The 14,148-nt window shown below is 44.2% G+C and overlaps 1 protein-coding gene across 2 annotated transcripts in view; it reads left to right on the top strand.

Moving 5' to 3' along the window:
• Positions 1-6,769: 6,769 nt before the first annotated feature.
• Positions 6,770-14,148, top strand: part of LOC108258458 (uncharacterized) — an 8,213-nt gene continuing 834 nt past the window's right edge. Inside the window, exons 1-3 of one of the 2 annotated variants that reach the window (XM_017457108.3) lie at positions 6,771-7,030; positions 7,421-7,536; positions 9,634-10,748. In XM_017457108.3, the coding sequence (XP_017312597.2) occupies positions 9,683-10,748 (1,066 nt within the window). In that variant the 5' untranslated portion in view covers positions 6,771-7,030; positions 7,421-7,536; positions 9,634-9,682. Of the gene's footprint in view, positions 7,031-7,420; positions 7,537-9,633; positions 10,749-14,148 lie in introns of both variants that reach the window. The other variant, XM_053676361.1, reaches the window with a different exon arrangement.

Here is a 14,148-nt window from a genome sequence, read left to right as displayed (position 1 = left end):
TTGGTATTGGTGGTGGTGGTGGTGGTATTGGTGTTGGTGTTGGTGTTGGTATTGGTGGTGGTGTTGGTGTTGGTATTGGTGTTGGTGGTGGTATTGATGGTGGTATTGGTGTTGGTATTGGTGTTGGTGGTGGTATTGGTGTTGGTGTTGGTGGTGGTATTGGTGTTGGTGTTGGTGTGGGTATTGGTGTTGGTATTGGTGTTGGTGTTGGTATTGGTGTTGGTGGTGGTATTGGTGTTGGTATTGGTGTTGGTATTTGTGTTGGTGTTGGTATTGGTGGTGGTATTGGTGGTGGTATTGGTGGTGGTATTGGTATTGGTGTTGGTATTGGTGTTGGTATTGGTGTTGGTGTTGATGTTGGTGTTGGTATTTGTGTTGGTATCGGTATTGGTGTTGGTGGTGGTATTGGTATTGGTGTTGATGTTGGTATTGGTATTGGTGTTGGTGGTGGTATTGGTGTTGATGTTGGTATTGGTGTTGGTGTTGGTATTGGTGTTGGTGGTGGTATTGGTATTGGTGGTGGTATTGGTATTGGTGGTGGTATTGGTATTGGTGTTGATGTTGGTGTTGGTATTGGTGTTGGTGGTGGTATTGGTGTTGATGTTGGTATTGGTATTGGTGTTGGTGGTGGTATTGGTGTTGATGTTGGTATTGGTGTTGGTGTTGGTATTGGTGTTGGTGGTGGTATTGGTATTGGTGGTGGTATTGGTATTGGTGGTGGTATTGGTATTGGTGTTGATGTTGGTGTTGGTATTGGTGTTGGTGGTGGTATTGGTGTTGATGTTGGTGGTGGTATTGGTGTTGGTATTGGTGTTGGTGGTGGTATTGGTATTGGTGGTGGTATTGGTGTTGATGTTGGTGTTGGTATTGGTATTGGTGGTGGTATTGGTGTTGATGTTGGTATTGGTGTTGGTATTGGTGTTGGTGTTGATGTTGGTGTTGGTATTGGTGGTGGTGGTGGTATTGGTGTTGATGTCGGTGTTGATGTTGGTGTTGGAATTGGTGTTGGTATTGGTATTGTTATTGGTGTTGGTATTGGTGTTGGTATTGGTATTGGTGGCGGTATTGGTGTTGGTGGTGGTATTGGTGTTGATGTTGGTGTTGGTGTTGGTGTTGGTATTGGTATTGGTGGCGGTATTGGTGTTGGTATTGGTGTTGGTGTTGGTGTTGGTATTGGTGTTGGTGGTGGTATTGGTGTTGGTGGTGGTATTGGTGTTGGTGTTGATGTTGGTGTTGGTATTGGTATTGGTGGTGGTATTGGTGTTGGTATTGGTGTTGGTATTGGTATTGGTGGTGGTATTGGTGTTGATGTTGGTGTTGATGTTGGTGTTGGTATTGGTGGTATTGGTGTTGATGTTGGTGTTGGTATTGATATTGGTATTGGTGGTGGTGGTGTTATTGGTATTGGTGTTGGTGTCGGTGTTGATGTTGGTATTGGTATTGTTATTGGTGGTGGTATTGGTATTGTTATTGGTGGTGGTATTGGTGTTGGTGGTGGTATTGGTGGTGGTATTGGTGTTGGTGGTGGTATTGTTATTGGTGGTGGTATTGGTGTTGGTGGTGGTATTGGTGGTGGTATTGGTGTTGGTGTTGGTATTGTTATTGGTGGTGGTATTGGTGTTGGTGTTGGTGGTGGTGGTGGTATTGGTATTGGTGTTGGTGTCGGTGTTGATGTTGGTGTTGGTATTGGTGTTGGTATTGGTATTGGTGGTGGTATTGGTGTTGATGTTGGTGTTGATGTTGGTGTTGGTATTGGTGGTGGTATTGGTGTTGATGTTGGTGTTGGTATTGATATTGGTATTGGTGGTGGTGGTGTTATTGGTATTGGTGTTGGTGTCGGTGTTGATGTTGGTATTGGTATTGTTATTGGTGGTGGTATTGGTATTGTTATTGGTGGTGGTATTGGTGTTGGTGTTGGTGTCGGTGTTGATGTTGGTGTTGGTGGTGGTATTGTTATTGGTGGTGGTATTGGTGTTGGTGGTGGTATTGGTGGTGGTATTGGTGTTGGTGTTGGTATTGTTATTGGTGGTGGTATTGGTGTTGGTGTTGGTGGTGGTGGTGGTATTGGTATTGGTGTTGGTGTCGGTGTTGATGTTGGTGTTGGTATTGTTATTGGTGGTGGTATTGGTGTTGATGTTGGTGTTGGTATTGATGGTGGTATTGGTGTTGGTGTTGGTGGTGGTGGTGGTATTGGTATTGGTGTTGGTGTCGGTGTTGATGTTGGTGTTGGTATTGGTGTTGGTATTGGTATTGTTATTGGTGGTGGTATTGGTGTTGGTATTGGTATTGTTATTGGTGGTGGTATTGGTGTTGGTGTTGGTATTGGTGTTGGTATATTTATCACTTCACCCTTTTGCTGGGATCAGGATTAATCCTGATTTTTAAATTTTTAAAAATTTTGGATAACAGGTATCCCAATCATACTAAAAAGTTTTGAACTTTTTACTCAAGATTTAATCCAGATCAAAAGCAAGATCGGATTACATGCTGTAATCTGATTTCAGAATCCTTTTTTTTTTTTAACTTCTCTTGAACAACCCACTTTCAAGATTAGATCCAATCCGATAGCCAGAATCCGATCAGATTACGTCTGAATAACTGGGCCCAGGCTGAGAGCATGCTTGTCCTCTTAACTGCACAATCGAGTGAGAGAGAGCACGTTAAACATGACAGATTGTTTATACTTCTGACGCATGTTTCCTCTTTACAAGATTTCTACATGTGCATGTTAAAAGCAGCAGGTGATCTGAGGTGTGGCTCCTTGTGATGGTCAGCTATATAAAAAAGAAAGAAAGAAAGAAAAAAAGAAAAGAAACCTCCTGTTTAATTCCCTGTCATGGCAATTAGCCGGCTCAGCAGCCTGGTCTTAAGGAGATTATCTACAGTTGCTGAGTAAAGACACATGCACGACACGGATAGCTTAAACTCGGACTGTTGGTGCCCTCCATGCTGGTGCGTAGAACTTCCTGCTATGGATAGTTTCTTACACGTTAGGGGTGCACAAATTGAATTGATCCTGGTCAGGGATCCAGAGCTCATCCTGGGTGTGAGGTGGGAATACACACCGGCTATATCGGGGCGGATTGAAGGGCACCACACGCAAACATTCACAGCTTGGGGTAGTTTAGTGTAGCCAGTCCTCATACTGGGATGTTTTCTAGGTGGTGGGAGGAAACTGGAGAACCTTGAGGAAACCCACACAGTTGCACGGAGAACATGCAGAGCTCTGAACGCAGAGTAACCCGAGTTCAAGCTTGAACCGGGCACCCTTGATCCGTGAGGCAGCAACGATACCGGCAAATTAATTAAATTGGTTGCTAAATCAAGAAAGATTTGTACCTTGGATGTTCAGTGCAATCTACCTTTCATGCCAACCTGTTGTAATATTTGGGTCGATTCTGTAGGATGGATCTGAACTGGTGTCCTGATGAACGGGCCAAAACCGACCCAGATATCACTATTACGGATTCCAAGCAATACTGGCCAGCTGCAACCCCCCCCCCCCCTCCTCTTCCGGTCCAGATGTGGGCCACATCCTCTGCATCAGTTTCTCCCCCAGATTTAGCCTTTTGTTGTTCTCAGGTTTGTACTGAAGACTTACAAAATTTAAAAAACGACTATTTCGTTTACAGGTATATTCAGGTATATTGATCAGGTATATTGATCTAAACCAGCAGCAGCGTGTGATGATGTGAAATTAAATCCAGCACAGATTTAAAAATCCAAACCTGTCAAGATCTGTGTCTGTCATACTAGCGACTGACCCGAGGCAGGAAATGTTCTAATATCCTGGAGGAAGAGAACGTGTAGCTATAGCTCTGTGTCAGCTGAGAGAACAGTTCATGCTTTTCAGAAACGGATTAGACTGGCTGAATAGAAATATTGAAATTAAGATGTGTGTGTGGCTACAATTTCTAAAATGGAGATTAGTCATAAGACGGTTGTTTTTACAGATAGTCAGGGGGACCAGACGAGGTTTTTGTAAGCATGTAGTGCCGGCGGTAAGAGTTATATGGTAATAAAATGACACGGGGATGTAGGCTATATCTTTCCTGAGTAGTTGGGTTTTGGTAGGATTGAGCCAAATAATATTACTCCAAATATAAAGACTCTATCTGTCATCAGTAAAGGATCGGATGTAGAGAAATGCTGATGTTGGGAGGCTGAAGAGTGGGAGACTAAAGAGTGGAGATTAGTGTAATATGAAGTGCAGGTTCTGGGGCACGATTGGGATTTTGCACTAAACCCTGATAAAATGGAGGCTGTGTGCATGTTTGGACCACAACTGGCTTCTGAGATTGCGCAATAAGCTCAAAGTTTTGACAACAGTGCCATGTAGTGGACATAACTGGGTATTACTCTTCACTGAACCGTAGTTTATTTATTATTTCCCCACTTTTATCAATGTGTTCCTAGTAATGCCAGTTAGATTCATATACCATTAGTAAAGGTTTTGACTTTAACCTTCTTGCCTACATAATGGTACACTTTACACCAGGGATGTCAAGCATTAGATACTAATCCAGTCCAGCAAATTCCTTTATCATTTATCACCTGTGTCCTAAATTTCAGTCAACATGTGGACTTGAATTGAATCTAAACATTTGGAAAAAGTCTCTGTTAATCGACTAGGAGGCAGAAACAGAGCGATAAACTCAGAGCCGCAGACTTACGAAGTGTGTGAATGATATTTAATTCTTTATTACCACGCAAAAAAAAAAAATCAATAACAAAATAAATACGTAAATAAATAAACAAATAATGCTGCAACCATCTCTCATTCCTAAAGAACTTTAATATAATTAATAATGATTCATGACAGAAAATCATAGTTTTTCTGAAGAAAATCATTTAATTTGGGGGTGTCGGGGGGTGAATACTTATATGAGGCCAAATGTCCTTCATCAGCTGTGCAAGCAAAGTGCTTCTGAGGCCGTAGGAGGTGGAACGGATTTCACCGCTTTCACCTCCTACAACCTCAGAAGCACTTTGACTGCATATCTGATGAAGGACTGCTGAACTATATAGAAAGTTTGGGCACCCTGACCAAATGACATATTGTGCTGCAGTGAAAAGAATGAAGCACAACAACTTGACCAAACTAATTTATATAAAAACATTTTTATTAAAAAAAAAAAATTGTGAAAAAGAAATAAATAGTAACTGTGACGTGCAAAAGTTTGGGCAATCTTTGAGTTGTGAAGTCTGAGTCATTAGACCTGATTACGCAGGTCAAGAATTATCACCCGACAGAGGCTCTGAAAGTGAAGCGAATCGATGCCTACAAATAAGAAAAAGGCTAAAAACAACATCCAAAGACTTTGTAGCTCACAATTTCCACTGTCCAAAATGAAATGGCAGCTAAGGGGAAGGATAGGAGTCATGGGAAGGTCTGGAAGACCAAGAAAACTCTCAGACAGAACTACCTGTACGCTGGGAAGAAAGGCAAAGCAAATCCCCCATATGACAGCAAGGACCTGCAGAAAGGTTTAGCTGACACAGGTTTGGTAATGCAATGTCTTATACGTTTGTGGTTGCATGTACTAATATGATCTGCATGGAAGAGTCATCAGAAGCAAACCTTACCTGCGACCTCCTCACAAACGCGAATGTCTGTATCATGCACAACAACATCTAAATAACCGAAAACACGGGGGGTCCGGCAGTAGACCCTTAAGCTGGAAAGATAAACCAAAGTGCGATATTGAAGTTTATTGGGTGGAAGACTACGAGTCTGCGAGTGTTGTCTAATTTCCACGACACCATGCTATCGTCTCATTGTCTCTGATTCGGATTTGTCTACCTGTCTCTCTTTATTAAAAGTTCTTATCTGCACTCGCATCCATCCTAACCTCCTTTATGTGTATTACGTGACAATAGTACACAATACACGGGCACTTAGGCGAGAAAACAGGAACGCATTTACGCTCTGTAAATGGACGAAAGACAAATATCCAAATATCTTATGAATTTTTAAAGAGCTCGATCAATACGTTCCAGAAAGCTATAAAAACATCCAGGGGAAGTTATTTCTCAGATATTATTTCCACAAATAGCTATAGACCTAACATTTTATTTAGTACAATTCACCCAGGTATTAACCCGTCGGTCGGTCCGAACGTCGACGCGTCCCCGGAAACCCCAGAGGACTTTCTGCACCTTTTTACGTGTAAAACTGACAACATCAGACTACGTTTTAATGCCTGCTGCCTGTTCAGCTCTGTTTCCAGGACATCGTCCGGCTGAACAGAGAAGTCTGGAGAACTCACAGCACTCTTGAAGCAGCAGACTTGTTCGGCTTTTCACTCGAGGCTGCTGCAGAGTCTGTGGCTCTGTTCCACCCGGTCTCCTTCCCTCGATTATTCAGTCAACAGAAGTAGGCGTGTTCGAGGGTTACGGAGGGTGGGCGGTACGTTACAGGAATGTGGAAATAGCAGCCGTACGATCTGAACCGGGAATCAGATAAACCACCTGACTTCTCGCCGAACATCTCAGGAATTTTAAAGATGTCATCTGGCCTCCTTGAGGAAAGAGTAGAAGTGTCTGGAGCCTTTATCCAAAACGCCCTTAGATAATGGACAGAAACAGGTTTACGACTAAGGAGGAAGGCATGAAGAATGAAACTGCTTATACAGTGGTGCTGAAAGTTTGAATATTTTAATATTTCTCCATAAACGTGACCTAAAACCTCTTCACAGTCCTAAAAGGAGATAAAGAGAACCTGATTAAACAAACGAGACAGAAATATTACACTTTATCGTTTATTTATTGAGGAAAATGATCCAGTATGGCATATCTGTGAGTGGGTAAAAGTATGTGCACCTTTGCTTTCAGTATCTGGTGTGACGTCCTTGTGAACAATAACCGCGAGTAAACATTTCCGGTAAGTGTCGATCGGTCCTGCGCATCGGCTCGGAGGAGTTTTATCCCGTTCCTCAGTGCAGAACAGCTTCAACTCTGGGGTGTTGGTGGGTTTCCTCACATGAGCTTCATGCTTCAGGTTCTTCCACAACATCTCTACTGGATTAAGGTCAGGACTTTGACTCGGGCGTTCCAGAACATGAACTTTATTCTTCTTTAACCGTTCATTCTAGATAATACATGAAATATTGATACGTTTATACAATTCTACATTTGTTTTTGAATCAGAGTATATCTGTAATAAGTAGACTTAAATTGACATTATTACTCCAAACGTAGCTTTTATGGGTTAAGGTATAAATGTGCTAGCAGGGCTATCGTTCTTTCTTATTACATCTTATTACATACATCATCGATCGCCCCCGTGATATAACGCGTCGCTCGAGTCTATTCATCGACGCTAATAACCAGCCGTTACTTGATTACTGCTGACTCGTGAAGCTCAGGAATTTTCAAACTATTTTAAAAAAAAATGTTGCTTGTGTAAACATTGTTGCAGTGAGAGGCGCTGATAAATGTCGATGGTATCGCTGCGGAAGGGAGACGTGTGGCGTTGTTCGCGATCTGATTTAGTCGGGCTGTAACAGTCGGAGAGGATCGACACAAAGCGCAGAGGTAGGGTTTTAATTTCATTCATCCATCACATTCATTCATTCATTCGGTCAGAAGTCGAAGTTATACGGAGTATTGCGTTAAATTGCACAAAGAGATGATGTGTGACGTCATTTCGGACTGGACGAACTGTTTGAGAGTTTGAGAGACATGCACCTGCAATGTACTATCGCAGAGAGGAGAAATGAGACGTAATTATCATTTATCAGACTTATTCATTGGGCCATTAAAAAGAACAACAACAACAACAAACGAAGGACAAAATGCGAAGCCTCAGAGATGCAACAGTGAAAACCCTGAGAAACAGGAAATAAATAATGAATAAAAAAGTATCGTGATAAGCAAAAGGATGTACTGTATATATAAATGAATTATGTCCTCCAAGGGAATGAAATGAGCGTGTGCACTAGAGGAACGAACAGAGGAGGATATTCTTCTTGTGGGTTTCCACATAAAATCTAGGGGAACAAAAATCTTCAGTGTACTTCTGTTCATGCGTTTAGACGCCGTGCACACGGACTCAGGGTTCTCTTCACGACCGGTAGGTCTACATTCCTGCCCTTCGTACTTTCTGTCTCAACCCCACAACACTGCCTCTAGCCTCTGTTTATGAAACTGGGAAGCTGACACGTGTATTTGAATATAAATTTTATATGCTTGAATTACGACCCAATTTCCGAAAAAGTTGGGACGGTATGGAAAATGCAAAAAAATAAATAAACCAACAACAAAAAGAGTAGTTTGAACATTCAGGTCACTCTGTACTGTATTGAAAAGACATTATTAACACATTATTTGAGGTTTTAGTTTGTTTTTGAAAATTCACACACATTTCAAATCTGATGACTGTAACACACTCCAGAACAGTTGGGACAGTCGACTGTTTAGTGCTGTGTAACGTCAGCTTTTCTTTTAATAACGCGTATTAAGCATTTGGACGCTGAGTGAAGACACAGGTTGTTAAGTTTAGCGAGCGGAATTTCCCCTCGTTCATCCATTATGCATTTCTTCAGCTGAGCAACTCTACGAGGGCTTCGTCGCCTTATTTTGCGCTTCATTCGTTCTCAAGGGGAGACGGGTCAGGACTGCAGCAGGCCATGCTCGCACCCGCGCTCTCTGCTTACGCAGCCATGCGCTTGTGATCCCAGCAGAATGTGGTTTGGCGTTGTCCTGCTCTGGATGGCAGCATGTGTTGCTCCAGAATGTGTACAGATCTTTCTGCATTAATGATACTCTCACAGGTGTGCAAGTTACCATACTATGGGTACTGACACGCCCCCATACCATGGGCACTGACACGCCCCCATACCATGGGCACTGACACGCCCCCATACCATGGGCACTGACACGCCCCCGTACCATGAGCACTGACACGCCCCCATACCATGGGCACTGACACACCCCCATACCATGGGCACTGACACAGCCCCATACCATGAGCACTGACACACCCCTATACCATGGGCACTGACACGCTCACATACCATGGGCACTGACACACCCCCATACCATGGGCACTGACACGCCCCCATACCATGGGCACTGACACGCCCCCATACCATGACAGACGCTGGCTTTTGGACCTGATGCTGATAACAGCTTGGATGGTCCTTTTCCTCTTTGGCCCGGAGAACCTATTAAAGAAATATCTGTCTTGTATTTAGTAATTTGTGCCGATGGTTTTGATCTTGGGGTAGCATTTGGCCTTAGCATTTTGCGTTTCATTTAAACTGACTGGTTACAGTTGTGAGAAATCGAGAAATTCAAATATCAACAATGTTGGGGGGGGGGGGGGGGGTGTACAACCCAGATAGCAAGATTTGTGCACTCGTTGATGTTAAACACTGAATGTCCAGTATAAATATTGAGGTAACTTTCCAGCTAGTTAGGCAGTGCAAATTATAACTTGGTGGTAATCATTAGCAGCCACAGGTGACTGGTTAATAGGGATGTAGTTATTTTAGTAGAACAAAGACTTTAGATGCTATTACCTCATACCGGTTCATAGCTTCCATTTTAACTCCATTTAACTCTCCTCCATGTCTCTTCACTTCACCTCATGGACATGAGGTTTTTGCTTTTTGCCATATTTTTCCACAGGTGCATCAGAATCAGTGCATGTTAGTGGCAACCTTTACTTCCACACAACATGGCTCAGCCTGCACCTCCACCTGTGATCATTGAACAACTTCCACCTCCTGTAATGATCGAACAACCTCCACCTGTGATGATCGAACAACCTCCACCTCCTGGAATGATCGAACATCCTCCACCTGTGATCATCGAACAACCTCCACCTGTGTTCATCGAACAACCTCCACCTCCTGTAATGATCGAACATCCTCCACCTCCTGTAATGATCGAACAACCTCCACCTCCTGTAATGATCGAACAACCTCCACCTCCTGTAATAATCGAACAACCTCCACCTCCTGTAATGATCGAACATCCTCCACCTGTGTTCATCGAACCACTTCCACCTCCTGTAATGATCGAACATCCTCCACCTGTGTTCATCGAACCACTTCCACCTCCTGTAATGATCGAACATCCTCCACCTGTGATGATCGAACAACCTCCACCTCCTGGAATGATCGAACAACCTCCACCTGTGATCATCGAACAACCTCCACCTGTGTTCAGCGAACAACCTCCACCTCCTGTAATGATCGAACAACCTCCACCTCCTGTAATGATCGAACAACCTCCACCTCCTGTAATGATCGAACATCCTCCACCTGTGTTCATCGAACCACTTCCACCTCCTGTAATGATCGAACATCCTCCACCTGTGATCATAGAACATCCTCCACCTCCTGTAATGATCGAACATCCTCCACCCGTGTTCATCGAACCACTTCCACCTCCTGTAATGATCGAACATCCTCCACCTGTGATCATTGAACAACCTCCACCTCCTGTAATGATCGAACAACCTCCACCTCCTGTAATGATCGAACAACCTCCATCTCCTGTAATGATTGAACAACTTCCACCTGTGATCATTGAACAACCTCCACCTCCTGTAATGATCGAACATCCTCCACCTCCTGGAATGATCGAGCAACCTCCACCTGTGATCATAGAACAACCTCCACCTCCTGTAATGATCAAACAACCTCCACCTCCTGTAATAATCGAACAACCTCCACCTCCTGTAATTGTCCAGGCTGCTCAGCCAGCTGTAGCAGTTGTCCAGGCTCCTGGTCCTGTGGGTAAGACTTCTACACAATCTCAACACAATGGATCATAATTTGCAGTGTGCTGTAAGGGCAAAAATAACAACGCAAGGATAATTCAAAAACACAAAATACTGACCAACCAAAACCACAACACACTCACCAACCAAGAACACAACACACTGACCAACCAAGACCACAACACACTGACCAACCAACACCACAACACACTGACCAACCAAGACCACAACACACTGACCAACCAAGACCACAACACACTGACCAACCAAGAACACAACACACTGACCAACCAAGAACACAACACACTCACCAACCAAGAACACAACACACTGACCAACCAAGACCACAACACACTGACCAACCAAGAACACAACACACTGACCAACCAACACCACAACACACTGACCAACCAACACCACAACACACTGACCAACCAACACCACAACACACTCACCAACCAACACCACAACACACTGACCAACCAACACCACAACACACTCACCAACCAACACCACAACACACTGACCAACCAAGAACACAACACACTGACCAACCAACAACACACTGACCAACCAAGACCACAACACACTGACCAACCAAACACAACACACTGACCAACCAAGAACACAACACACTGACCAACCAAGAACACAACACACTGACCAACCAAGAACCACAACACACTGACCAACCAAGAACACAACACACTGACCAACCAAGAACACAACACACTGACCAACCAAGAACACAACACACTGACCAACCAAGACACAACACACTGACCAAACCAAGACCACAACACACTGACCAACCAAGAACACAACACACTGACCAACCAAGACCACAACACACTGACCAACCAAGAACACAACACACTGACCAACCAGAACACAACACACTGACCCAACCAAGAACCACAACACACTGACAACCAAGAACCACAACACACTGACCAACCAAGAACACAACACACTGACCAACCAAGAACACAACACACGGACCAACCAAGAACACAACCACTGACCAACCAAGAACACAACACACTGACCAACCAAGAACACAACACACTGACCAACCAAGACCACAACACACTGACCAACCAAAACCACAACACACTGACCAACCAAGACCACAACACACTGACCAACCAAGAACACAACACACTGACCAACCAAGACCACAACACACTGACCAACCAAGACCACAACACACTGACCAACCAAGAACACAACACACTGACCAACCAAGACCACAACACACTGACCAACCAAAACCACAACACACTGACCAACCAAGACCACAACACACTGACCAACCAAGAACACAACACACTGACCAACCAAGAACACAACACACTGACCAACCAAGAACACAACACACTGACCAACCAAGAACACAACACACTGACCAACCAAGACCACAACACACTGACCAACCAAAACCACAACACACTGACCAACCAAGACCACAACACACTGACCAACCAAAACCACAACACACTGACCAACCAAGACCACAACACACTGACCAACCAAGAACACAACACACTGACCAACCTAAACCACAACACACTGACCAACCAAGACCACAACACACTGACCAATCAACACCACAACACACTGACCAACCAAGACCACAACACACTGACCAACCAAGACCACAACACACTGACCAACCAAGACCACAACACACTGACCAACCAAGACCACAACACACTGACCAACCAACACCACAACACACTGACCAACCAAGACCACAACACACTGACCAACCAAGAACACAACACACTGACCAACCAAGAACACAACACACTGACCAACCAACACCACAACACACTGACCAACCAAAACCACAACACACTGACCAACCAAGAACACAACACACTCACCAACCAAGAACACAACACACTGACCAACCAAGACCACAACACACTGACCAACCAAAACCACAACACACTGACCAACCAAGACCACAACACACTGACCAACCAAGAACACAACACACTGACCAACCAAAACCACAACACACTGACCAACCAAGACCACAACACACTGACCAATCAACACCACAACACACTGACCAACCAAGACCACAACACACTGACCAACCAAGACCACAACACACTGACCAACCAAGACCACAACACACTGACCAACCAAAACCACAACACACTGACCAACCAAGACCACAACACACTGACCAACCAACACCACAACACACTGACCAACCAAGACCACAACACACTGACCAACCAAGAACACAACACACTGACCAACCAAGAACACAACACACTGACCAACCAACACCACAACACACTGACCAACCAACACCACAACACACTGACCAACCAAGACCACAACACACTGACCAACCAAGACCACAACACACTGACCAACCAAGAGCACAACACACTGACCAACCAACACCACAACACACTGACCAACCAACACCACAACACACTGACCAACCAAAACCACAACACACTGACCAACCAAGAACACAACACACTCACCAACCAAGAACACAACACACTGACCAACCAACACCACAACACACTGACCAACCAACACCACAACACACTCACCAACCAAAACCACAACACACTGACCAACCAAGAACACAACACACTGACCAACCAAGAACACAACACACTGACCAACCAACACCACAACACACTGACCAACCAAAACCACAACACACTGACCAACCAAGAACACAACACACTCACCAACCAAGAACACAACACACTGACCAACAACTGTTTTGAATGTAACTTTAAAAAAAATGTAACTTTAAAACATCAGATTGAAGACTGCAGACGGGTTAGCCTTCGCTCCCCACGCACACCACTGAGCGTGGGCGCCCATGACACGTGTGTCCTCACTGCAGCCTGTAGCATGATGACATAATGGATTAGATCCACCATGTACTGGATGTTGTAACCCTAACCTTAACCAGAACTGTAGATAAACTACTTAACGACATACTGTGTCTGAAATCGACACATGCGCGTTACGACATCCAGGACGTACTGGATCTAATCACATGACCCTGTCACCAGTTCACCAGTTGTCCTTCCTTACACCACTTTTGGTAGATTCCTACCACTGCATACTGCCCTGTATTGGAGATGATCTGACCCTGTCATCCAGCCAGCACAATTTGGCCCTTATCAAAGTCACTAAGTTGCTTACACTTTCCCATTGTTCCTGCCTCCAACACATCGACTTCAAGAACTGTCTGTTCACTTGCTGTGTAATATATCCCACTCCTCGACAGGTGCAGCTGTAACGAGATAATCAACGCTATTCACGGCACCCGTCAGTGGTTTTAATGTTATGGCTGATCAGTGTATTCTACTCTTTGTATTTGCAATAATGCCATATTGTGGTTAATGGAAATAGGCTTGACCTGT

Source organism: Ictalurus punctatus, chromosome 26, assembly GCF_001660625.3.
Source record: "Ictalurus punctatus breed USDA103 chromosome 26, Coco_2.0, whole genome shotgun sequence".
NCBI lineage: Eukaryota > Metazoa > Chordata > Actinopteri > Siluriformes > Ictaluridae > Ictalurus > Ictalurus punctatus.
The sequence above is the reverse complement of the archived record's forward strand: the minus strand, read 5'-3'. Positions and strand labels throughout refer to the sequence as shown.